Source organism: Cricetulus griseus, chromosome 4, assembly GCF_003668045.3.
Source record: "Cricetulus griseus strain 17A/GY chromosome 4, alternate assembly CriGri-PICRH-1.0, whole genome shotgun sequence".
Classification (NCBI taxonomy): domain Eukaryota; kingdom Metazoa; phylum Chordata; class Mammalia; order Rodentia; family Cricetidae; genus Cricetulus; species Cricetulus griseus.
In genome coordinates this window covers 102247160-102274357 of record NC_048597.1, presented here as the reverse complement: position 1 = coordinate 102274357, position 27198 = coordinate 102247160, and the positions used below count along the sequence as shown (strand labels likewise).

Genomic DNA, 27198 nt, shown 5'->3' with positions numbered 1-27198 from the left:
CAAAAGACACGTGATAAATGAAATAAGCCTCAACCTGTGCACACTACCCACCAGGAGCCATTCCTGAGGCTCCCAGTTTTGTAATCCAGGCAAACCTGGCCCCACCTCTCACCCACCTGCGCATGGCAGGTGTATGTACCCTGGCTTTTTAAAAGAAAAAGCCCACCCACTTCTGTTCTCCCTGCCCCCTTCCTCTAAAGGGCAGACACGCCCTTTCCTGTCTTCCCACCCCTTCTCTTCTGTCCTCTGTGTCTCTTTTCTCTTTCCTTATTTTCTCACCTCCCCCTCAATAAAACTTTCATTATGAGTCACATCTACTGGTCTGTTTCCCCATCTACCCGCCATCCATCACCCACCCCAGGACCTCGTTCCTGAGGTCCCACCGTGGGACCAGGGACCTGACACCTGCAGTCCCAGCCAGTTATGCTTTATTCCTAACATCCAAAAGCTCAGTGGCTGCTGCACACCACCTGCCATGATGATAATGGGACATCTGAACTCGTAAGCCCTCAATTGTTTCTTCCATTAAGAGCTGCCGTGGTCATGATGTCTCTTCATAGCAACTGAAAAGTGACTAAGACAGTGTCACAGCGCTGTGCCAGGGTCTCCTGCTTGCTGAATCCTAAGTCTAGGAGGCTGCAGAGGTAAGCAAGCACTCAGAGCTGCTGCCCCCACAGATGGGTGGGGAGTAACAAGAGCTTAGCACAAACACTTCACCCCAGCTAAGACCCCAGATGCCACAAGGTCATAGTCACTCAGCAAGCAGTTGGAGCGGACAGTCACAGGGCTCCCGGTCCTGATGTTCTGTTGTAACAGTGCCAAAGCCAACTATCTTTGAAAGGGCCAAATGTGGACCTGAGGGGTCCAGCTGGGATGGAGGGTCACAGAGCCCCCAAGGCTCCCTGCATGAGTGACATGCTGGAAGGGGAGGGATTCCAGGACACTGAGGGGAGGTGAAGATCCACCCTGCCCTGTGCATATCCAGCCTGACGTGAAGGCAGGAGGATGAGCTGGGTTCAAGTTGTGCTCAAGGGCTTTGCCTCCTCTTTCAGGCCCGACTGGTGGCTGCTGGTGAGGCCATTGGGAAAAGCACCACTACATGCTGCCCGTGGGAGCCTCCGGGATGGCTTGGGGCAGGTAGTGTGCACAGGCTGAGGCTCATCCTAAGACACTTCAGGACATGGTCCATTTTACGTTGTATGTGTCTCGAGACAGATCTTTCTGTGTAGCTCAGCTATGTGGAACTGTCATGCCTCTGCCTTCCAAGTGCAAGATTCCAGTCTGTGTTACCACCAGGCTACCCTGACACACCTCCACTGCAGTGACAGACATTCTCAAGTTGACCACTGTTCACTTAACAATGAATCTTTCATGTGCACCAACTTTCTAGCACCTTGGTCTGCATCCTGAAAGGCATCCACCTGCAGAGCCCAGGATGGAGGGTGAGGCAACCTGTTCCCAGTAGCTGTTTCAGAACAGAGGCTGAAATCAGGCCCTGACCTCAGGGCCTCAGTGAAGAGCCAGGCTGGCCTGTGTGAAGTGTCAGGGATCTCCCTCCCAGCACATGGGAGGAAAGGGGGAGTGTTTATGGCAAACTGTTCTAGGGCTGCATGGCTGTCTCTGACCAGGAGACGGAAGGAAGAGTCTGTGAAAGGGTGTCCACCGTGACACCACTCAACAGTTTTATTAGTTAAACTGGCCCTGTGTGTGGCCATGCTCCCTTCATGCTGCTTCCAGACCTGCCCAAGCTGAGGCCAAGCCCTGCTCTGCCATCAGTGAAGCAGTCACAGCACCACCAGAACACTGTCACTACCAGGGAGTGTGGTGGGCCCAAGACTGTGACTCCCAGAACCAGACACCTCTGTCAGGGCCACCCTTGCCTATGCCCTTGGGAGGGTGGGTCAGTCTCGTGAACCCATTCATGTAAAGAAAAAAGTGTCCTCCGCTCGGTACATCAGAACCACCCAGAGCCTGTAAGCCTGCAGCTTGGGTCCTCTCAGTCCTCAGCAAAGCAGGAAGGACAGCGATCAGGCTGAAGTCCCGACTACAAATGGAGGAAACAGGCAGGGACTCCTGCCATGAGCACAGCATCCTTCCACAGCATCCGGCCTTCTGTCTAGGAATCAGCAGAGGCTGCTGCTGGGCCTTCACTGCATGCCGAACCACTGCTCTTGGTCAGCCCACTGGGCTGCCTCACTGTCGCTGCCCTCCAGGTCCCCTTCTTCCCCACTCCCTTCCATGTCGTCCACATCTTCCTCCTGCGTGGCATCTGTGGGACTCTCCTCCTTCTCCATCTTCTGCATGCCCTCTAGAGACTTCTGGTCATTGGGGTCCAAACTAAGGAACAACAAAACAAAAGAGAGGCCTAAGTCTCTACCTTGCTCCTTGCGACTGCTCTGTCACCAAGCTGGCCCAGCAGTCAGACACTAGGGTCAGATATGATGCAGATGATTTGTGGCTTCCAAGGCTAGGTCCAGGGAGTCCATCAGAACTGAAAAGGGGCATCGTCCTAAGTTTTAGAAATTGTAACTTGAGGGGGCTAGAGAGGTGGCTCAGCAGTTCAGAGCACTTGTTGCTCCTGCAGAGACCTGGGTTCAGTTCCCAGCACCCATATGGTAACTTATGACCACCTGTGACCCCAGTTCCCAGGTATCAGTCACCTTCTTCTAACCTCTGTGGGAAACAGGCACACATGGTGCACAAACATGCAGGCAGAACACTCATACACATAAAGTCACTAAAAATGGCTAACATTGCAATTAAAAATTCTTAATTTAAGTTTGTCCCCACTAAAGTTCTTCAACCTTCTCCCAGTCACTCCTAGCACTCTGCTGGCGGGAGCCACACACAGGGGCACATGCCAGTAGTAACACCACTTGGAGGAAGGAAGAAGGATCAGAGTACCACAGTCAGCCTCGGGTACATAATCAATCATACAACCTGCCTCAAGGAAAAGAGTTACACTTCCAAGTGTGACATTTTTCCATGTTATCAAAGGACTGCAGTTAACTAATGCTACATGCTACACCATGGAACTGATTTTAAGTCCTGAGGATAGACCCATGACCAAGGCATTTTTATTAGTAGCAACCCCACAAAGCTGAACGGTCTAGAATCCTCATTTATTTGGCTCCTAAAACCAAAAGGAAGTACTGTAGAATAAAGCTCAGGCCTTGCACATGCTAGGCAAGCACTCCCCCACTGAAGCAAGTCCCCAGCCACTAAGCAGCCTTTCTCTAGTGATGATCACCCAGGGCAGTCAGTGAGGCAGCAAACACCTCCAGTGAAACCTGGTGCTTGACTTCTCATTGCAGGCCACGCTGAATCCTGCTCCTGCTCACAGACACAGGTAGTCTGTTACAGCTCCTCCTTACCCAAACCTTCCATGAAACTCTGGCTTACACAGAGGCTCGAACACTTGGGCACACCCAAGACTACATGGAAGAGTTCTGAGTACTGCAAGTGTCACTGAGTGCTCAGAGCACTAACTCAGCTATCTACAGGACATGTAAACAGATGAATGTGACCTGATGAGGACAGAGCCTTGCTATACCTAAGACACATTCTTCTCAAACCTCATGAAACCCACTTCTGCACTCCTCCGTACGAATGACTAAATTTACTTCATACCAGATACACTGCTAAGAGCTTTTTTATTGAATACTTTGAATTCTCATTCAGCCATTTATTTTCAAAAGTTAGATTTATTATTATTAGTGTTATTAATTAGTGTGTGTGCAACTTTATGTGGGTTCTGAGAACCGAACTTGGGTCTTTAGGATTATGTGGCAAGAACCATTTCTAGCCCCTAACACAGTCACTTAATACCCAGTAAGGTAGATAGACAAGGAATTAGCTAGTATTCTGACCAAGATGATGGGTAAAAGCTGTATTCAAACTTCAGAATTTAAGTTTTTAATTATTATAGAAAGTAGAGACATAACCGTATAAAGTCATGGTGTTGGGGGCAGGCACAGCAACATCTGTAGAAACCAGTCTGGGATTACATGGATGTGGGCTGGAGAAGACTGTAGCATCTCTATAATTCTGCTAATATGCTTTTGGAAAATATGTCACAAGTCATGAATTCACAAACTACTTACTATTCTTAGCCTGCCTTCAGCTGAGGGCACAGCAAGTGTGTGCCTCCTCTACCTTCATGCCTGCCCCACAGGAGGCTGAGTACCCACCTCAGTGCGATACTGTACTGGTCCATTGCTTCCTGGTATTCGTTCACAGCTACCAGGAAGTCCCCCAGGATCCGATGCAGGACACAGTCGCTCTGATTGGCCAGGGCATTCCTCAACAGAGCAATTCCGTCTTCATATTTCTGTTCCCTGCCTAAAGAGAAAGACAATCTTCACTGCTCAGCCAGTGCAAGTCACACCGGCCACGATAGGACAACTTCTTCAGAGACACCCCTAAAGGGGACTGCAATGTTCCTGAGGGGCACATGGTCTTTATTTCATTGGGAAATGGGTATAATGAGTACTGAGTCTTTTAAAAATGTTTTATTACATTAATTTATGTGAAAAGGGGTAAGTATACCACAGCATAGGAGTGGAGGTCAGAGGGCAATTCGTGGGAGTTGGTTCTGTCCTATCATGTGGACCCTGAGGACTGAACTGAGGTTGTCAGCCTTGATGATACCTTTACCTGAGCCACTGAGTCTGTGCCCTGAATCTTTAGATCATTTTAAACAAATAAAAACAAAAGATGGGGGGGGGGGCATGGTGGCACATGCCTTTAATTCCAGAACCAGGGAGGCAAATTTCTGTGAGTTCAAGGCCAGCCTGGTCTACAATCAAGTTCCAGAACAGTCAGAGCTGCTACCAAAAAAGCCAAATTCAATTTTATTTCCTAAACCAGCACAAATACAGGAGTTTATTATGAACAAATGTTGTTCCTACTCATGTAGTATCTTGTGCTGCCTTTGGAATCCAGATGCCAGCACAAAGGCCAGCACCAAATGAGACCACTGGCCCTGCACTAGAACCACGAGCCAAAACAGCTTTTTCATATATCATATAAACATACAATTATGCCAGGAGCAAGAACAAAGCTAAGAGAAGGTTAGAAGAATCCAGTCAGCTCAGAACAGTTCAAACTGACTAAACTCAACTGTATTCAGACTAAACTAGTTCAAAACTAAACAAGATGAGCTGAATAGCTACCAAGTGATTTTAGCTAGTTTAAACCAATCTAAGCAGTTCTAAACCAGGTCTGGTTGTGATCTATGTGAGGCACTCTTCTAGCAGATGCAGACCTGCTCCACCATCTTAAGTGTCCCCCCGAGAGATGAGGGTCACAACAACCACAAAGAACACCCCAGTGTGTGCACTCACTGAGCAGTTCCGCTTTCTTCACCACGGCCTTGACATAGTCCGGCCTCTGGGCCAGAGCTTTATCTAACAAAGCTTTGGCTTTCTCCTGTGTCACAGGGTCTTCCAGACACACGGTGGCTAGCAGGGTAAGAGTCTGTGCACTTGCACCTAGAGTTTTGTAAACATTGTTGGCCATCACCATCGCTTCTCGAATGCTGCTAGAAGCTAAGTAGCACTCTATGAGACCTAAAACAAAGCAGAGACACTGTATTAGAAGCTAAGTAGCACTCTATAAGACCTAAAACAAAGCAGAGACACTGTGCCACAGGCCAACCCCACCAAACCCAAACCCCTCACCATGCTCTCCCACTCAGGCAGCTGCACCCACCCTGCAGCGCCTTCCTCCGTTCTCTTCTCTCTTCTCTCTCTTCTCTTCTCTCTTCTCTCTCTTCTTTTCTCTCTCTCTCTCTCTCTCTCTCTCTCTCTCTCTCTCTCTCTCTCTCTCTCCTCTCTCTTTTTTCTTTCTGAGACTGGGTTTCTCTGTGTAGCCTTAGCTGTCCTAACTCACTCTGTAGACCAGGCTGGCCTCGAACTCAGAGATCTACCTGCCTCTGCCCCCATGTGCTGGGATGAAGGCGTGCACTATCACAGTCCAGTAACACCTTCCTCCATTCTAATGACCCAATGGGGCTGCAAATGACCCAGCATAGCCTCTGACTATATAAGCAGATTTTTATTCCTTCCAACTTCAAATTTTTCTCTTCAAATCTGAACTCATCTTCCTGTTACGAGACAGACTACTGAGCTTATTTTTAAACTCTTATAAAAATGTTTTAGAGGAACAGAATCTTGTAAGAGCTATTTCAGTGTTGGTGACTCAGTCACCAAATGTTGCTAAACCTGGCACAGCTCTGCTAGGCTACAGCAACATCCTGTCTCAAAAAAAATATTAATAAAAATGTTTAAAAGAAATCAACCAAGCAATCAATGCTGGAGAGACTCTGTCTGGTTTTTAAAACTGCTCTTCCCTGGCCACCACGACTCTAACACATAACCAAACTGGGAGGCTCTGACCTAACAAAACCTTCACCTGGTGGAGCTGTCACGCCCACAGAGTCACACTGGCAGTTTACTGTCTTACCTTCATAACAGTCTAAGCGACAAGGTGCAAGCCTTATAGCCTCCCGAAAATGTATTATAGCTTCCTGGACTCTGCCCATGTTCCTAAGTGCTGCTCCTTTGAGTAGTAAAGCTTGGACGCTGTTGCTATTCAGTTGAATGGCCTTGGCGCCCAAGTATAGGGCCCGAGAGTAGCGCTTGCTATAGAAGCTATGGCACCTAGGGAAAAAAACACTAGAAGTTATTTGAGAGAAGCCTTAATGCCAGGCTGGGTGGCAAATTCCTGTAACACTAACATTTGGGAAGTTGACAAACTGTCATTAAAAACAAAACAAAAAACAAAAAGCTGTCCAAATGGCTCAGAGGGTAAAGGTGCTTGCAGCTAAGCCTGATGACTTGAGTTCAGTTCCTAAGACCTTACACAGGGAGGAGAGAACCACTCTTGCGATCTTACGAATTCCACATATGTGTCAGGTGTTGACACATCCACACACAATAAATAAAATGTAATAAAAACGTTTTTTAGAAAGCTTCATCCACAATCAGAGAAAGCCAGCTACCAAGTATGCTTACAGCTACAACACAGAGATCAGTAAAGAAGCAAAACAAAACAAACAGAAACCAACTAAGTATCACCTCCAAGGGGCATCTCACACAGGCATAGCAGGTGCTCCAGGACCCCTGGTATGTGGAAGGTAGAGTCAAGAGGCTCAGAAATCAAACTGCAGTGAACACTAAGTGACCAGAGTGCTTGGCCACAAATGGGATAACTATGTCACATCCCCCTTCTAAGGGACCATTGTGGAAGAGGGCAGAAAGAGTCTAAGAAGCAGAAGTCTGGGAGGACTGGAGCTAAACAGTGTGTTCTAGACACAACAGAACAGCTGCATCCTGGACCCACTAGCTGTGGTGCTTGCACAGAATCAACACTCTGGCATGGAAGGGTTGGGGTTCATGAGATCCCACCTCTAAATGAGGGCCTATGGACAGATGATGGCTCTGGAGAAAGGAAGAGGCTCCTGCAGGTGGACTACACGCTATTGCACTGCCCTATTCCCAAAAGTATATGGAGAGCACAAACTGGTGCCAAAGTTTATTAAATAAAAAAAAAAAAAAAAGGAGGGGGCTGGAGAGATGGCTCAGCTGTTAAGTCTTCCAAATGACCTGGTTCAATTCCCAGCACCCACAAGGCAGCTCATAACTATCTGTAACTCCAGGGATCTGACACGCCCCACACAGACAAACATGTAGGCAGAACAACAATGCACATAAAATAAAACATATTAAAAAAATAAGAAAGAGAATATCAAGTTGGAGATGGGGTAGGAGGATGGATCTGACAGGAATTAAGAAGACTCTGGAGTAAATATAATCAAAATACAATGTACAAAATTCTCGAAGAATTAAAAAAAAAAGTATCAGAAGGCCAGCCTCAGCTACACAGTAGTCCCAGCCTTAGGGTACATGAGACTCTCTCAAAAATCAAAGGCCAGCCTAGCATGGTGTCACACAGAAGGAGGATCTTTTCTGATCTCAAGGCTAGCCTGGTCTATATATTAAGTTCTAGAACAGCCATGGTTACATAGGCAGACTCTGTTTCAAAACAGCAAGAGCAGCTCTTTGGTCTCAGGAGCAGAAAGAAAATGAGGAAAGATGACGAACATCATCCTTTGGAAAGTGCTGCAATAAAATGCACACACTGTGTAGCTAAACAATGTAGTAACAACATTCCTGTAGCTCTCTAATGCCTATCACCTTCAGAAGTCGACCTATGGCAAACACAGCTCCCTGCCAAGCATCAAGAGAGTGTATAACCAGAGTGCCAAGGCTAAGAGAACACTACTGGGATTGGGCCAATGAGGTTACCAAAAATTATCCATCACAGTTTGAGACATAGATTCTGTGGTGGCACACGCCTTTAGTCTCAGCACTCAGGAGGCAGAGGTAGGCAGATCTCTATGAGTTCGAGACTAGTCTGGTCTACAGAGTGAGTTCCAGGACAGCTAGGGTTACACAGAGAAACCCTGTGTCTTGATAAACCAAAACAAACAAACAAAAACCTCAAGGGGCTGGAGAGAGAGCTCAGTACTTAAGAGCACTTGCTGCTGCTCCTGCAGAGAACTACGGTCTGACAACACGACAGCTCACAGCCATCCAGGGAATCTGATCACACCCTCTTCTGGCCTACGCAGGCACCAGGTACTTATGTGGTACAAAGACATACACACAGGGAAAAACATCCAATCACATTAAAAAAAAAAAAATCACATAAAAAAATTAAAAACAAAAAACCACAAAACTAACAAAAAAAACATTAAAGGACTCTAAGGACATCAGGATAAGCATTCTTATAAAGCCACCTTGTCACTATGGTTTTATTTCCATCTATGTGAGGTCAGTGCTGACGGTTTTCTCTCTGAATGAGGCCTACTAAACACAATGCATCATGTCTGTTCATAAGCCTTGAAGTTGAGATCATTATCTTAATCTCAAAATGAGAAAACATACTTAGAAGAGTCAATAAATGCCTACCTAAAGTCACAGGCACACCCTGATTGATTCAGGTCTCATGACTGTGATTTCAATTTATATTCTCTCTTTTTGTTTAAAGGCAGGGTCTTGCCAGGCGTTGGTGGCGCACGCCTTTAATCCCAGCACTGGGAGGCAGAGGCAGGCGGATCTCTGTGAATTCGAGGCCAGCCTGGTCTCCAGAGTGAGTGCCAGGATAGGCTCCAAAGCTACACAGAGAAACCCTGTCTCGAAAAAACAAAAAACAAAAAAAAAATAAATAAATAAAACAAAGACAGGGTCTTAATTATGGGGCCTGGACTGACTGGAACTTGCTATGTTGACCAGGCTAGCCTGGAACTCACAGAAATCCACCTGTGAGTGGATCTGTGAGGCATCTGCCTCCTGAATGATAGGAATAAAAGCTTGCACCACTATTATTCCTGTTTCAACTTATATTCTCTTACAGAGAAAAACAATCTCTTTAAAAAAACAGACTGAAAATTGGACTGAAACTAAGAGGAATAAGCATACCCAGAGACCACCCAGGGCTCCGCATGCTGATCAGAAATGTTGAAAAGGCGGCAGCCAAGGTTCTCCACATCCTCTAGTCGCCCTTCTCGTGCCAGGAGGTAGCCGTAAACGTCCATTCCTGAAAGAAAGGACATAGTAAAAAGAGGCTCTTCTACCAAAGAGGAAAAGGCCCTCAGAAAAGGCAAAGGAAGCGGGAGAAACAGATCAGCAGTCAAGAATACCCTTGTGCTGGGTGCTGGTGGTGCATGCCTTTAATGCCAGCACTCGGGAGGCAGAGGCAGGTGGATCTCGTTCGAGGCCAACCTAGAGTGAGTTCCAGCACAGCCTCCAAAGCCATAGAGAAACCCTGTCTCGAAACAAAATAAAACAAAATAACAACAACAAAAAACCTTGCAGAGGCTCAGGTTCAGTCCCCAGCATCCACGTGGAGGCTCACACCAAATGTAACCCAGTCCCAGGGATCTAGTCTCTGAGGAAACAGGCACGTACGAGGGGAACACTCATACACAGAAATTTAACAAGAAGTCTGAGAAGGGCCTGTGTAATGGCTCTGTGGGTAAAACTGTCACCAAGCATGATGAATCAAAGTTCAATCTCTGGGACCCACATGGTAGACCGCTTCCCCAAAGTTGCCCTCTGACATTGTGTGTGCGTGTGCCCGCTCATACACACATATAATTTAATTTTAGAAATTAAATAAACCGGGTGTGGGTGACACATGCCTTTAATCCCAGCACTCAGGAGACAGAAGCAGGAGGATTTCTGTGAGCTAGAGGCCAGCCTGGTCTACAGAGTTAAGTTCCAGAACAGCCAGGGCTTAAGATGCAGCTCAGTTGGGAGAGTGCCTGCCCAGCATGCTCGGAGCTCAGGGTCAGTTTCTAGCACCACATAAACTGGGATGGTGGCACAGGCCAATAATCCCAGCATTTGGGAGCTGGAAGCAGGAAAAGCAGAAGTTCAAGGTCAACCTCATCTACAAGAGACCCCCCTCTCCAAATGACTGCATCAATAAACAGTAAACCATTGAAAACAAGAAAGGTCCTCTTCTGGCCTCTGGGGGCTCCTGCACACACATGCTGAACGTAAACTTGTAGGCAGAAACCACACACATGAAAGAACGAAAGATGGAGAGACAGGTAGGCACAGGAGCAGCAGGTCCTACATCACAACTTGAATCTCTGTCACTTCAAGAACTGTCTGTCCCTAAATCTGTAGTGTGGTGAACAACATCCCAGAAAATGTCCCCAGAAGGCATCACATAACGCTGTTACCTAACTGCTCTCACCCATCTCATGTTTACTATGTTGAAAACACCCAGTCTCAAATAAACAGACAAATGAATAAATAAAATGGCCTGGCCTATGCCCCAAAAAGCTGTTTTATTCTAGAATGTAGTTCATCAGGGAATGCCACCTGTCTTCCACTTAAACCCTCCCTTCCTCATGGTTTATAAAGGCCCATGCTGACTCTCATGCACCTCTCTCTACCTACTGTTCTTCCTTGCCATTCCTTCAAATCCCCAGTCCTCTCCCAGTCACACTCCTGCTAGCCTGGGTTTTGGATGTAAGTATCGAAGTCCAAGCTACCAGTGCCACCGGGCTATTATTTCTAAAACTCTGAATTATTCTCTCTCTCTCTCTTTTTACTTTTTTGTTTATGTTGTTGTTGATTTTTGATTTTTCCAGACAGGAAATATCTCTGTGTATCCTTGGCTGTCCTGGAACTCACTGTGCAGACCAGGCTGATCTCAAATTCAGTGATCCGCCTGCCTCTGCCTCCTGAGTGCTGGGATTAAAGGTGTGCGCCACCACTGTTGACTTCTCTCTCTCTGTATTTCTTTGGTGGTAGGTAGGTCTAAGGCAGAGTTTCCAGCAGCCCACAATGGCCAGATGAACTTGAACCACTGACCTTTCTTTTTCTACCTCCCAAGTGCTGAGATTACTAGTGCGGTGTAGAGAAGAGAAATAAACACCAGACAGGGGAAGACCTTGCACAAACACACTTTCTAGACTGTTCCCTCATCTGAATACTTGGGAAGGTCCCTTCACACTCAGTCATCCTTTGTTTGGTAGAGTCAGGGTCTCACTGTGTAGCTAGCCTTGACCTCATAATCCTACCTTAGTGTTCAGAGTGTTAGAATTATCATTCCGTCATTCTTTATGAATCTAAAAGCCTGTTTATTACCCCAAGGTGTATTCTCCCGTTGGCCTCTGCTGGGTCTTTACGTCTCACTCCCCTGTATCCCTGAGCATTCCATTCTTCAAACTGCCGGCCTCCCCCACCCCTCAAACCACTGTGCCTTGTTCCTTCACCTGCAACTGCTTCCAGATCAGTGGCTGTCTCTGATGATGACACTTTAACCACTCTATCCTGTTCTTAATATCTGTCCCCCACTTCTTTGCAATTATACTAAGGACAGAGTAAAACCAAAGTCCCTAAAAGGACATTAGGATTCTGCTGATGCCACCAGTCAGCCACGTCATCAATTTTAATTCATGGGGGAATGGGGCACGATACCCCTTAAAAGAAAAAAGCTTGGCAATGGTCTATGAGGAGAAAACACTTGAATTCAAGTCAAACAACCACTCAGAATAGTATTAGCTAAGTGTTAGAGACATACGCCAGGTCAGGGAGAGGACTGCTACAGTAAGTGAGCCTCACAGAGGCTGTCCTGAAAAACAGTGCATGCCTGTGAGCCAACATTCGAGAGGTGGAAGCAAAAGAATCAAGAACTCAAAGCCAGGTTCAAGGCTACATGAGACCCTTTATTCAAACAATAAAAAATAAGGGGCTGAAGAGATGGCTCAGCAGTCAAGAGCATGTACTGCTCTTCATATGCTCTGAGTGGATTCCCACACCCATGTCACATGGGTCATAACTCCAACTCCTGGGGAATCTGATACCTCTGGCCTCTAAGGCCACTGCACTCATATGTACATGCCCACCATACAGAGAGACATTTACACATAAATAAAAATAAGCCTAGAAGCAACAATAATAACAAAAAACAAGAAACGCCAGGTGCCAACGCCACACTCTGCCTTTCCTCTTAGCTGCCCTTTACAGACACTCTAGGGCCCCAGGATTCACCTTTTATCAGATAAGGATCCAACATCTGCGCCTGCTCAAACTTGAGGACGGAGTTCTTACTGTCTCCTGCTCTGAAGTACAGGTCTGCCAAGCTCCCCAGCAGGTCCACGTTGTCTCGCAGTAAGGATTTTTTCTCTAGTGAACTTAAAAGATATTAAATACTAAACCCTTAGAATTTGTTACAAAGCTTTAATCATTGCATTTGGGGGGTGGGCATATAGATGACATACTTTTCGGGTTTTTGGATTTTTGGTTTTGTTTTTTGAGGTAGGGTTACTATATTATCCAGGTTGGCCTTGAACTCATGATCCTCCTACCTCTACCTCCCAAGTCCTGATATGTATACTCAGGCAGTACAACTCCTAGCTATAATAATAATTAAAACAAACTTTGGTGAGCCAGCAAGATGGCTCAACAGGTAAGGGTGGCACCTGTCACTAAGCCTGATGATCTGGGTTTGATCCCTGGGCCCTACATGGTAGAAGGAAGAGAACTGACTCTTTCAAGTTATCCTTTGACTTCTGCACAAGCACATGTGCCCATGAGCAATAAATAAATACAAATGTAATTTTAAAAACTTTAAAAATGACCTAGGTGCAATGGTCATTTTTTACATAGGGAGCTGAAGCAAAGCTCAGTGGTTAAGAACATCAGATGCCCCTGCAGAGGACCCATGTTCAATTCTCAGTACTAGCACAGCAGCTTCCATAACTTCAGCCCCAGGGAATCCAATGCCCTCTTCTGGCCTTTGTGCACTAGGCACACACATGGGATACAAACATACATGCAGACAGAACAACCATACACATAAAATTAAATAAATAAAATGGTATAAAGTTATACAATGAAATGGTGTGTGTGTCTGTATGTCTGTCTCAAATATAACACATCTACAAAGAACTTTCTGGTTATGTTTTTCCTTTCCTTGGTTTTTAGACAGGGTTTCACTATGTAGACCTGACAAGCCTGTTTCTGCCTCCTGAGTGTTGAGATTAAAGGTGTGTACCACCATGCCCAGCAAGGTTATAGTTTTTAAGAGGACAACATAGAATACATGATTTTATATGCCATTCACAAGTGACAGCTACTAATGACTGGAAAAAAAAAAACACAGCTTTTTGTGCTAGGACTTGGAACAAAAAGAAACCCCAGTTGCTGTCAGGTGTTACAATAAACACATCTATCTTCCAAACAAAAAGGCATGAACATGCCAGCCACACCAGGCTGCTCTCTGATGGTGGCCATCTTCACATCAACAGAGCGGAACTCAACCTAGCTTTTCATTTTTACAGGTTCCAAAGTTTGTTACATCTGCAGCCCTTCAGTACATTAGAAAACACTGCACAAAGATGACTGGCTGCAGTGCCAAGCAGTAGTAAGCATCCACCTTTTCTGATTTCCCAGAAATACATCAGATCTCCAGACAAGGAAAGGGCCTTACGATCCTTGGATTAAGCCAGACTTGGTGGCTCATGCCTATAATCCCAGGACTAGGGACGCTGAGGCCAATTCAAGGGCAAGCCAGGCTATATCGTAAGATGTTACATATTTCAGAACACCATGCCACCCATCAAAACCACCAGAGTTTACAACTTGGCTCTCACCAGATGGTGTTGATCGCTCTTGAGTTGTCTCCAGTGTGCACAAAAGCATAGGCTTTAATCCACACAGACAGCCAGTCCAGGTTGGGCACAGTCTGGATTACATTCATCGTCATTGATGCCACCTCTGCACCTTTTACAGAAAGAGACAACAAACCTAACCCCCCCAAAAGCAAGAGAAAGGTGAGACGTAGCATTTTCCTCCCACAGTGCAACAAACAACAGGCTGCACAGCTGCCTTCCCTAGTCTAAGCAAGATGCACACAACACAAAGAGGTCAGAGCCTCAGCATGCTAAGCACATGCTGTCACTGAGCTATACCCTAACCCTAAAAGACAGGTATTACCCTTTATTTCAAAGTTGACATATTCTGAATGTTTTAAGCCTATTCTAGGGCTGGAAAGATGGCTCAATAGTTATTTGCTGTTTTTGCATTTGCTGTTCTTGCAGAGGATCCAGGTTTGATTTCCAGAACCCACGGGATGACTTAAAACCATACCCAACTCCAGTTCTTGGGGCTTCAATACCCTCTTCTATCCTCTATAGACACACAAACATACATATAGGCAAAACTCTCGTTGACATAAAATAAAATTAAAATCTAAAAGAATGCACTACCCTATCTAATACATACTCATAATTGAGAGAAATCATCTCTGACTGCAAATACCCCAGGAAAGAGGCAGAAAACTTTCTATACCTAGAATGGCATCAAGGGCCAAGGGGCACTGCCGCAGGACCTCCTTATAGCTGGTGACTGATGGGCGTTCCTGACCAGCCTTTTTGTACAGGTTTGCCAACATCATGTTTATCTACACACAAAAAACAAAGGACAGTAAAGCATGTGTATCTGAAAAGGAAGTACTTCACCATGAGCAAGCTCTGATTTTTATTTCCAACTACTAATAAAGACCGATTCCATTTCTCAAAACAAAGAACTATTATCTTTGCTTTTCCTAGTTCTGTTATTCCTCCCAAACAACCTCTTTATATCTGAACCAAAGATGCTGCCTCTGGGATTAACACAGACCCAGAATTTTAGTTACTTTGATTTTTTTTTGTTAAGATGAATGGCTCGGGGCTGGAGAGATGGCTCAGAGGTTAAGAGCACTGACTGCTCTTCCAGAGGTCCTGAGTTCAATTCCCAGTACCCACATGGTGGCTCACAACCAACTGTAATGTGATCTGGTGCCCTCTTCTGGCCTGCAGGCATACATGCAGACAGAACACTGTATACATCATAAATAAATAAAATCTTTTAAAAAAATAAAAAATAAAAATGAATGGCTCCAGGCCAGGCGTTGGTAGCCTTTGATCCCAGCACTCGGGAGGCAGAGGTAGGTGATCTCTGTGAGTTCGAGGTCACCCTGGTCTATAAAGAGTTCCAAGGCAGTCAGGGCTGTTAAACAGACAAACCCTGTCTCCCAGAGCTATGAGTTAATCCACACCAACATCCACAGCACCTATGAACTGTTGGAGCATGTGAAAGGGATAAACCAACAGATCCAAAACTGCAGGATTTTCCACAACACAGGACAACAGGATATCCAAGAGGAGCCCATTATTGGTAGTGTAGCAGAAGCCAGAGGCCTTGATCCAGACCAATGACTCACAGAAATGAACACTTACAAGATGAATGGATTAAAGAGTAAACTGTGTGACTCAGCAGGCCACATTACAGCTTCCATGATGAGACTCTTTTTCATTTTGTTTTTCTGTTTTTTGTTGTTTGGTTTTTCTTTTAAATTTTGTTTAAAATAAGCAGAGGGCAGAAGCAAGGGGATGGGGAAATAAGTGGAATCTGGATGCATGATGTGAAATCCACAGAGAATCAATAACAGCTGAGAAAAAACTTTACTCAAAAAAAAAAAAAAAAAAAAAAAGTAAAGAAAATTTTTTTTCTTCGTCAAGACAGGGTTTCTCCTGTCCTGGAACTTGCTTTGTAGACAAGGCTGGCCTCAAACTCACAGAGATCTGCCTGCCTCTGCCTCCTGAGCGCTAGGATCAAAGATGTGCACCACCACTGCCTGGCTGAAATCTTTGAAATTTTTAAAAAGACTTTATTTTAGCCGGATGGTAGTGGCACACCTTTAATCCCAGCACTTGGGAGGCAGAGGCAGGTGAATCTCTGAGAGTTCAAGACCAGCCAGGTCTATATGAGCTAGTTCCAGGACAGCCTCCTGTCTTGGGAAAAAAAAAAAAAAAGACTTCATTTTTATTACGTGCATAAATGTGTGTCTGTGTTCATGAGAGTGTGTGGGTGTGCATGGGTGCCTTTGGTGGCCAGCAGAGATGGAAGATCCCCTGGAGACGGAGTTACACTGTTTTGAGCTGTTGAGGTGGGTGCTGGGAACCAAATTCTGGCCCCAGAAAGAACAACAAATACTTTTAATTGTTGAGACATCTCTTGAGTCCCTGTTTGTATTTGGTTTTATGACACAAGATCTCACAAAGCTCAAGCTGGCCTCAAACTCATTGTGTACCTAATGAGGGTCTTGAATTCCTGACCCTTGTGCCTCACTTCCTGAGTGAAGGATAGCAGACATGCACTACATCTGGCTTTTTTTGTTCATGTTGTTACTTCTTTTTTTTTGAAATTATTTATTATGTATATAGGGTTCTGTCTGCATGTATCCCTGAAGGCACCAATTCTCATTACAGATGATTGTGAGCCATCATATGGTTGCTGGGAATTGAACTCAGGACCTCTGGAAGACCAGCTAGTGTTCTTAGCCACTAAGCCAACTCTCCACCAGTGATGTTGTTGCTTCTTATTTATTAGTTCAAACTGGCTTGGAACTCACTATGTAGATGAAGCTAGCCACAAACTTACAGCAATCCTCCAGCCTCAGCTTCCTAAGTGACAGGATAACAGGTATGATCCACTATACCAAGCTTACAACACTTGATATAGCTGTTTAAGAAGGATCAGATAAACCCCTCCCTCAAAAATAAATGACACAGACTGAGGAAAACAAAAAACTTGACTTCTGGCAGACCAGTGGCTAGAATCTGGCCTATCTAATACTTAAACTAGAACTGTCTACTTACCATACTGAGAAAAAAAAAAAAAAATCAAACTCAAAGTGACCTCCAGAGGTGACATGACTCAAATGGTAACCACACTATTTAAATCTACATTTCACCAAAATTTAAATATGGTACCTGATAAAGCTATTTCCAAAGAAATCCCTTATTAAAAACTCTATTTTTATGCCAGTTATGGTGGCACATGCCTAAATCCCAGCACTAGGGAGGCAGATGCAGATGATCACTAGTTCAAGGCTAACTTGGGCTACATATTGAAAACTTCTCAAAAAACCCCAAACGTGGAAGCTAGAGAGATTGCTCAGCAGTTAAGATTATTTGTTGCCCCTACAGAAGACCCAAGTTTGTTTCCTACCATGCACAGGTGGCTCATATCCATCTGTAACTCTATTCCAGGCTGTTTGCTTATTTGTTTGTTTGGTTTTTTTCAGACAGGGTTTCTCTGTGTAGCCCTGGCTGTCCTAGAACTCACTCTGTAGACCAGGTTGGCCTCGAACTCACAGAGATCCATCCGCCTGCCTCTGCCTCCTGAATGCTGGAATTAAAGGCGTGCACAACCACTGCCTGGCAATTTCCTGGGGGTCTGATACCCTCCCCTCTTCTGACCTCCATGGGCACTAAGCACACACATGCTGCATATAAATATATGCAAGCAAAATACATACATAAAAAATAATGAACCTGGTGGTGGCATATGCATTTGATCCCAGCACTCAGGAGGCAGAGGCAGGCGGATGGATCTCTGTGAGTCTGAGGCTAAACTGGTCTACAGAGTGAGTTCCAGGACAGGCTCCAAAAGCTACATTGAGAAACCCTGTCTTGAAAAACCAAAAACCAAAAACAAACAAACAAACAAAAAAAAAAAAAAAAAGAAGAAGAAGAAAGAAATGAATAAACTTAATACAAAAAAAGAAAAACCCTAAACAAGATCAGCAAAGCAGGTGAAAGCACTTGCTGCATAGGCCTGGAAACCTGAGTTCAACCCCTGGAAACCACAGTAGAAGCAGAGAATCAACTCAAAGTTGCTCTCTGACCTCCAATGCACACTTATACACAAATAATAATGAAGTAAAAGAGCCAGGTGTTGATGGCGCACTCCTTTAATCCCAGCACTCGGGAGGCAGAGGCAGGCAGATCTCTGTGAGTTCAAAACCAGCCTGGTCTACAAGAGCTAGTTTCAGGATAGCCTCCAAAGCCACAGAGAAACCCTGTCCCGAAACAACAAACAAACAAAAACGAAACAAAAGTAAAAGTAAATAAATAAATAAAGCATGAAACCCAAAACAAAACACTCATTAGATTTTGAGAAAAATCTAAAAGCACCAACAAATATAGAAAGATGGAGGTTGGGAAGATGGCTCAGCAGGCACAGTGCTGGTTGTGCAATCACAGGTCTCTTGAATTCAAATCCCCAGGACCCTTGTAACGGTTGGGTACTGTAGCTTGCAACTATAACCCTAGGGCTGGCAACTCAATGGCCAGCCAATCTAGCCTAAAAACATAGATCACTAAGTTCAGTGAGAGACCCTGTCTGGGGAAAAAAAAGGTTGAAGACATCCCAACATTAGCCTCTGGCCTCCACATGCACCCACACAGACAAGTACACTAACACACAGACATATAATGCACATGCTAACATATAAGCATGCAGCTAACACACAAGTGCACAGGACACACATTAACACAGAGTGTACAGCATATTCTCTAAAGTACAAGTAAACCTCACACAATAACACACAAATAGATACAAACACACAGAAATGACAAGAACAGATAATCTTAATAGTGCAAGGAGAAGCTGTGTGTTGGTGGCGCACACCTTTAATCCCAGCACTCGGGAAGCAGAGGCAGGCAGATCTCTGTGAGTTTGAGGCCAGCCTGGTCTACAGAGAGAGATCCAGGACAACCTCCAAAGCAATACAGAGAAACCCTGTCTTGAAAAACCAAAAGTACAAGGAGAAAACGACCATGTCCCAATTTAAGAGCTTAAACACAAATTGGTGTTTGGAAGATTGTTAACCTGAGGAAAGCACTGGCTGTGAGAGCACAAAAGTAAAAGAATCTTTAATATTTTCAGTTATCTGCAACTTGGCATGCCAGCTATACCCAACACAGTAGCTCTGGAGAGAACATCTGTTCCAATTATAAACCTAGTATATAAGTCTAATACAGCATTTAATTCACACTGATGCCTACACTGAAATAATAAAATGTTATAAATTAAACTATTTTATTTGGCTTTAGGTAGTACATTTTAGGGGTCATTTTGAAAATGCAAAGAGAAGGCCAGAGACAGCTCAGCAGTTAAGAGCACTGACTGCTATTCCAAAGGACCGGTGTTCAATTCCCAGTACCCACATGGCAGTTCACAACCATCAGTAACTCCCATTTCAAGGGATCCAACACCCTATTTTGATCTCAGTGGGCACCAAACAAGCACTCGATGTATGTACATCAATGCTGCGTGTCTACTGATACTGGAGCTTGACAATCTGACTACACTGGTTGGCCAGCCTGTAGTCACCTCAACTGTGGGGCTACAGACTTGTGCTACAGAGGGCTTTTTACATTGGTGCTAAGCATCCAAATGCTGCTCCTCATGCTTTCATAGGAAGCATTCAAACCACTGAGCCACCTCCCCAGTCCAAAGGAAATCTTGTAGTTTTGATTTCACAAATGGAAAGATTAATACAATTATATATTCCTGTTACCACATGAGTTCACCATTAAATAAAGAACAGGAAGAAGCTTTAGAAAGTGTTTTTTGTGCCTGCTCTTCTTATCATTATCCTGACAGGAGGAAATGTCAGCAAGGGGCAGAAAAGAGCACTCAGGGTTAAGAGCATGTTTTGGTCTTCCAGAGGACCTAAGTTCAGTTCTCAGCACTCAAAACTACATCAGGTAGTTTACAACTGCCTATAACTCAAGATCCAGGGGAACTCACACCCCTAGCTGCTGTAGGTACACATACACAATGAAAAATAATTTAAAAAAAAAACAAATCTAGGAAGGTGTAGTGGAGCATGCCTTTAGTCCCAGTACTTGGGATGGAGTAGATAAATCTCTGTGAGTTCCTGGCCAGCTTGGTCTACACAGTGAGTTCCATGACAGCCAGAGCTACATAATGAGACCATGTCTTGAAAAATATATATGTATTTTTTTAATCTTTAGGGGGCTGGACAGATGGCTCAGTGGTTAAGAGCACTGCAGCTCTTCCAGACGTTCTAGAGGACTTAAATTTGGTTCTCAACACCCACGTCAGATGGCTCACACTGACCTTAACTCCAGCTCCAGGGAATACAACGCCTCTGTGAGCACCTGTACGAACATGCACATAATCACACACAAATAAATCTTAAAAGAAAAAGAAAAAACCGACAGAAAGGAAAAAGAAAAGGAAGAAAGGCTAAGGAGTAGCTGGGTCTGGTGGTACAAGTCTGTGATCCCAACTACGAGGTTGACTGGGGCAGGGAGAGTCATAGTCCAAGTCAGTCCTGGTTACACAGTTTAACGACAGCCGGAGTAACTTAGTGAGGTTCTGTCGCCAAGTTAAAAATTTTAAATGAAAGGAAAAGGGTCGAGGCTGTAGCTCAGTGATGAGTGCTTGCTGAGCATGCCTGAAGCCCTAGGTTGGATCTCCAGTACCACAAAACCAAACCAAACAATTTTCTATTGTTTTTCTGTTTTGGGACAGCCTTGAACTTCTAGTTTTCCTGCTCCTACCTCCCAAGTGCTAGGATTATAGGTGAGTATCACTATACCTAACTGAATTCTCAGGATTCCTTAAAGAAGTCAACTGTCTGGGCTGGAGAGATGGCTCAGCAGTTAAGAGAACTGACTGCTCTTCCAGAGGTCCTGAGCTCAATTCCCAGCAACCACATGGTGGCTCACAACCACCTTGAATGAGATCTGGTGCCCTCTGCTGGCATGCAGGCAGAAGACTGTATAAATAATAATTTTTTTTTCTTTTTTTTTTTTTGAGACAGGGTTTCTCTGTGTAGCTTTGGAGCCTATCCTGGCACTCGCTCTGGAGACCAGGCTGGCCTCGAACTCACAGAGATCCACCTGCCTCTGCCTCCCCAGTGCTGGGAAAAGGCGTTCACCACTAACGCCCAGCAATAAATAAAATCTTTAAATTAAAAAAAAAAAAAAAAAAAATTCAACTGTCTTATCTGTCTGAACCCCAACTCCACTTTTTTTTTTTTAAGACTGGGTTTCTCTGTAGCTTTGAGCCTGTCCTGGAACTCACTCTGTAGACCAGGCTGGCCTTGAACTCACAGAGAGCCACCTGCCTCTACCTCCCGAGTGCCGTGATTAAAGGCTTGTGCCACCACCGCCACCGCCACCCCACTCCTAAGGAGCTGTGTTGGAATATGCCTTTAACCCTAGCACTTGTGAGGTAAGCAGATCTCTGTAAGTTTGAGGCCAGCCTAGCCAGAGCTGTTACAAAGAGAAACCCTATCTTGGGGGGGTGGGAGGGGGGATGACAGCCATGAGAAGAACGATCATACAGATTTCCCAAAACACAGGGAACACCCAGGATGAAGCAGGGTGAACAGAACCGGGGAAAAGGAAAATTCAACTTACTTTGGGGGTTCTCTGTCTTGAAGGGATCCCATCAAGTATAGCAATGGCATCTTTGTCCAGTTTCAGCATTGTGTAACACTCAGCCATTTTGTATTTCACTTCAATTTCAGATGGAAGACACTTCAAGATAATAAAAACATCTCTTCAAAATATGATCTCAACAGTGTGACAGTTCTTCAAAACTACTAAACAGAGTAAGTAATCTTATAACCTAGCAATTCTGATCCTAGATGTACAATCAATCAAGAAATAAAGCTCATCCAAAAACCTGGATACAGCTGGGTAGTAGTGGTGCACACCTTTAGTCCCACCTTCGGGAGGCAGACGCAGGCAGCGGATCCCTGTGAGTTTGAGGCCAGGTTAGTCTACAGAGTGAGTTCCTAGACAGCTACAGCTACCCACACAGAGAAAACCTGTCTTGAAAACCTGAAATAAATAAACAAACAAGTTCTCCGTTATCACCTGGCTCTGAGGAGTAGATGCAGAATTTCCAGTTGAAGGCCGCACTTTGGAAGTTTTACTCCAGGCTTTCTTCTGCTGTAAAGCCATGGTGTACTTACTCACAGCATTCCGGTACTCCTTGTCGTGAAAGAGAGAATCTGCATGATACACCAAGAGCTGGTACTTCTGAGATGGGGAAAACAGCTCACTAGAAAACAAAGGAAGCAAATCCTACATGGGTTATTTTGAAAATTAGAAAGAACACCTGTTGTAGAATATTAGTTTGCTATGTTATGTTCCCTTATGCTCTGAATTATCTGTTTCATGAGGCAGAGATGTGATGCATTTCTTTAACTCTGTAAAACTGTGTCATGCTGCCAGTCTAAAACACTAAATTGGTCTAATAAAGAGCTGAACAGCCAATAGCTAGGCAGGAGGTGGATAGGTGGGGCTGCCAAGCAGAAAGAATACATAGGTGGAGAAATATAGGCTCTGGAGAGGAGGAACAAGAAAAGGAGGAGAGGAGGAAGCCAGGGCCAGTCTCCCAGCCACACAGCCAGCCATGGAGTAAGAAGGAAAGATACACAGAATGAAGATAAAAAGCCCAAAGGCAAAACATAGTTAAAGAGAAATGGGATAATTTAAGTTAGAAAAGCTGGCTAGAAAAAAAGCTAAGCTAAGGCTGGGCATTCATAAGTAAGAATAGGACTTTGTGTATTTATCTGGGAGCTGGGTGGTGAGCCCCCAAAGAATTAAAAAAAAACCAAACCAACAACAACAACAAAAAACACCTACAAACACCTTGGTGCTTACCTAAGCCTAACAAAATGCCTTGTAATGTTAGCTTATAGAAAAGCTAGTATACCTTAAGTGCAAGTGGCTAAATGAGAGGTACAACATTTGAACACCATGCAAATATGGCCAATACATCTAGCACACTATCTTACTATATTCTTGTTTGGTACAATTTAGTGTTTTCTTAATATAGAACCTAATGATACTTTAGTCTTGAATTTATAGCAGTCCTCCTGCTTCTGTCTTGGAAGTAATGGGATTACAGAATGGATCCTGTGTCTACTCAAAAGGCCTCTCAGTTTAGCACTGGTTTACACACACCTATACTGCCTCAGGGTAACTTCAAATTATAAGGTTAATATTGCCAAAGGCCAAAGGACAGCAACCATGATTTGACCACAGGGCAGAGACTCTAGACAGAAAAAAATTTACCACTTTAAATTCTTTTTAGAAAAATACTGAACAAAACCAAGCACCTGAACTGGGCATAGTGGCATAAGCCTTTAATCTCAGTACTCGAAGGCAGAGGCAGGTAGATCTCTGAATTCAAGGCCAGATTGGTCTATATAGCCAGTTCCAGAACAGTTGAGACTATACATCAAGACTCTGTCTCAAATAAATTCAAAAAGGGAAAGGTACTTTTTAAAAACCCCACAACTAAGCCGGGCGTTGGTGGTGCATGTCTTTAATCCCAGCACTTGCGAGGCAGAGGCAGGTGGATCTCTGTGAGTTCGAGACCAGCCTGGTCTACAAGAGCTAGTTCCAGGACAGCCTCCAAAGCCACAGAGAAACCCTGTCTCGAAAAACCAAAACCAAAACCAAAACCAAAAAAAAAAAAAAAAAAAAAAAAAAAAACCACAACTAGATACCACTGCCAGGTATGGTCATACACTCCTGTAGTTCTAGCATTTAGAAGCAGAGGCAGAATGACCAGGCATTCCAGTAGCTATCCTTGGATTATATAATCAGTTCAAAATTGGCCTGGGCTATGACCCTGTTTCAAAAAGGGGGTTAGAGGTGGTCCCACAGTTAAGAGCATCTGGGTTTCAGCAGAGGATCCAAGTCTAATTCCTAGCACACCTATCAGGCAGCTTACAACTACCTGTAACTCTAGCTCTGGCCTCCAAAGAATCTGAGGCCCTCTTGTGGCCTCTGAAGACACCAGGCATACACATGGTGCACATACACACATATGTGCAGGCATATACACATAAAAAAAGAAATTCCAAGGGGCTGAAGAGATGGCTCAGAGGTTAAGAGCACTGACTGCTCTTCCAGAGGTCCTGAGTTCAATTCCCAGCAACCACATGGTGGCTCACAACCATCCATTATGAGATCTGGTGCCCTCTTCTGGTGTGCAGATATACATGGAAGCAGAATGTTGGATACATAATAAATAAATAAAAATCTTTAAAAAAAAACAAAAAAAAGCATAAAACAAAAAAAAACCCTCTTGTTGTAAAAAAAAAAAAAAGAAAAAGAAAAAAAAGAAATTCCCGAGTCTATTAGCAATCATCCCCTAATCCTATTTCCCTTGGCAGGCACTGATCTGTAGTACCTTTTTAAGAATACATTTTTTTTTTTATTTTTTATGTGTGCTTGTATACTTGTATACATGCATAGGCACAAAACCAAAAATCATTTTTAAAAGTCAAGTGTGATAGAACACATCTATAATCCCAGAACTTAGTGGTAGAGGCAGAAGGATCAAGAGTTCAAGGTCAGCCTCAGCTACACCAAGAACTTATCTTAAAAAAGCAAAACAAAGCTGGGCATGGTGACTCAAGTCTTTAATCCCAATATTCTGGAGGCAGAGGCAAGTGGATCTCTGAGTTTAAGCCTAACCTAGTTTAGTTTCTAGTTTACAGCCAGAGTGAACAGAGAAACTGGGGATGGGGTGGGGTGGGGGGCAACAGAACATTAAAACAGCAGAGAATGAGTAAATAGATGGGCTGCTTCCTCAATTTTGAACTTTACCCTTCCTTCTCCAAAGGAAACAGGTTTTTCATGTATGACAGAGATACATCACAGACACATTAGAAGGCAAATACATTACAATGCTGCATAAATACTGACCACTTTGTGGGTAGAGCAGTATCCTTCTTTTAATGATTTTTTTTTAAAAAGATTTATTTATTTTATGTATAAGGTGTTCTATCTACATGTACACTTGTGTGCCAGAATTGGGTATCAGATCCCATTATAGATGGCTGAGTGCTGGTTGCTGGGAATTGAACTCAAGACCTTATACATGCTAGGTGGGCTCTCCATGTCTGAGTTACATCTCCAGCCTCAGGACAACAACCACAACCATTCCAACTGCACCTTTCACTTCTTGAGTTTCCTACATAACTTTATGTAGTGTTTAGCCAACCTGCCCTTTTTGGATTTATTTGGGATAGTGCTAATGATGAAACCTAGAGCCTCAAACATTCTACCCAAGTATTCTACCATTAAGCTACATCACCAGTCCAGCTTTTCTTTTTATGTTTTTATGTTTTTTTTTCTAATTTATCTATATTTTATGTATGAACACTCTGCATGTATACTGGAATGCCAGAAGAGTGCATCAGATCCTACTATAGATGGTAGTGAGTCACCAAGTGGTTACTGGGAATTGAACTCAGGACCTCTGGAACAGCAGTCAGTGCTCTTAACCTGTAAGCCATCCCCTACAGCCAGCCCTCCCAGTCCTGTTGGAATTTTTTGTTTGTGTGTTTTTTTTAAACAGTGAGTACATTGTCTATTAAAAACATTTCAACGTATAAAGAACGTTAAGGTCAGAACTTAAACACTTCTATTGCTAAGAAATACAATCTAACCTAATGAGAAAAAGCAAGGGTTAGCTATAGTTAGTCTAGCTAGAAAAGCAAAGTGCTTCAAACAATGCTATATATAGCATAATCAAAAAACAAGAATAAAGATTAGGGCAGAGCCAGGAGGTGGTGGCCCACACCTTCAATTCCAGCACTCAGGAGGGAGAGAGGCAGGTGGATTTCTGTGATTTCGAAGCCAGCTTGGTCTTACAAGTTTCAAGACAGCCAGAGCAGTTACCCAGAGAAACCCTGTCTGGAAAACACAAAACAAAACAAAAAAGAAGCGACTTGAGCTGAAACCTGAACCAGAAGGCAGCTATAAAGTGAAGACTGAAGAGGAGCCTCAGATACCAATGCCTGGAGGTGAGAACCAGCCTGGGCAGTGGAGTAGCTGAAAACACAACGCGGGAGGTTGGCCTGCAGTGAGAGCTGGGGCACAAGAAGAAATCAGAGGAAGGAGGGAATCGGTTGGCTTGGCAAGCCACGACAAAGAGTGAGCAGGATGGGGAATTTTTAAGCAGGGTCCAACCAAGGAGCACTCAGGGCTAGAACTTAGAACTGTCTCGTGCTTCATCTGAGATTCAGCCAACCCGGCTAGAAAATGTCACTCAATTGGTACTGCTTGCCTGACACTCAAGAAGTTCCGGGTTCGACCCCCCAGCACCCCAGCACCCCAAGAACACCGAGCAAGGTGGTGCAAACACCTGCGACCCCAGCTTCTGGAAGACGGAAGCGGGAGGGTGGTAAGTTCAAGATCATCCTGGGCTAGGCAGCTTGTTGCAGGCTAGTCGGGGCTACAAAGAGCCCCGGTTTGTAAGAGTCACTTATAAGGCAGTTGCGTCGGGCCTTTCAAAAGGCTGCAAGGGAACTTTAAAAAAGGCGCCACTCTGCCCGCCAAGGGTGCTGTCGGTTCCGGGGCCCCGTCCCTACGCCGCGTCTGACACTCGGGGGACTCTGGGCGGCGGCAGGAGGGCTGCGCCGTTCCCGGGGAGCCGGTCCACCCGTGGCCACCTCCGCCGGAAGAGGCCCTCGCCGCCCGCCAGCCTCCTCAGCGGGGCCACGGCGTTCCTCCGCCACCTCAGCCCCGGCGCCCCGGCCGCCGCCCCCCGCCTCCACTCACGGGTTGTTATTACTCATGGTCAGCAGCAAGCTGCTGAGGAGCCGCACGTTGGAGTGCAGCCCTGCGGCCGCCATGTCCCGCACATGGTCTATCACGCTCATCCTGCCCGGCGACAGCGGGGACCCCAGCAGCTGACAGAACTCCCCGGAGCCGAGCGGAGCCGAGCCGAGCGGAGCCGAGCGAGCCTCGGGGAAGGTTCCAAAATGGCGGCGGCG

General features: G+C 44.8%; 1 protein-coding gene across 1 annotated transcript; it reads right to left on the bottom strand.

Annotated features, from left to right (window-relative positions):
* Positions 1-1646: 1646 nt before the first annotated feature.
* Positions 1647-27198, bottom strand: Anapc7 (anaphase promoting complex subunit 7). The gene is made up of 11 exons (XM_027414043.2): positions 26984-27198; positions 22274-22460; positions 21812-21931; positions 14877-14988; positions 14180-14333; positions 12576-12718; positions 9486-9603; positions 6466-6662; positions 5346-5570; positions 4191-4341; positions 1647-2337 (listed from the first exon to the last, which is right to left on the bottom strand). The coding sequence occupies exons 1-11, from the start codon at positions 27082-27084 to the stop codon at positions 2148-2150; spliced, it is 1698 nt and encodes a 565-aa protein (XP_027269844.1). The 5' UTR covers positions 27085-27198; the 3' UTR covers positions 1647-2147.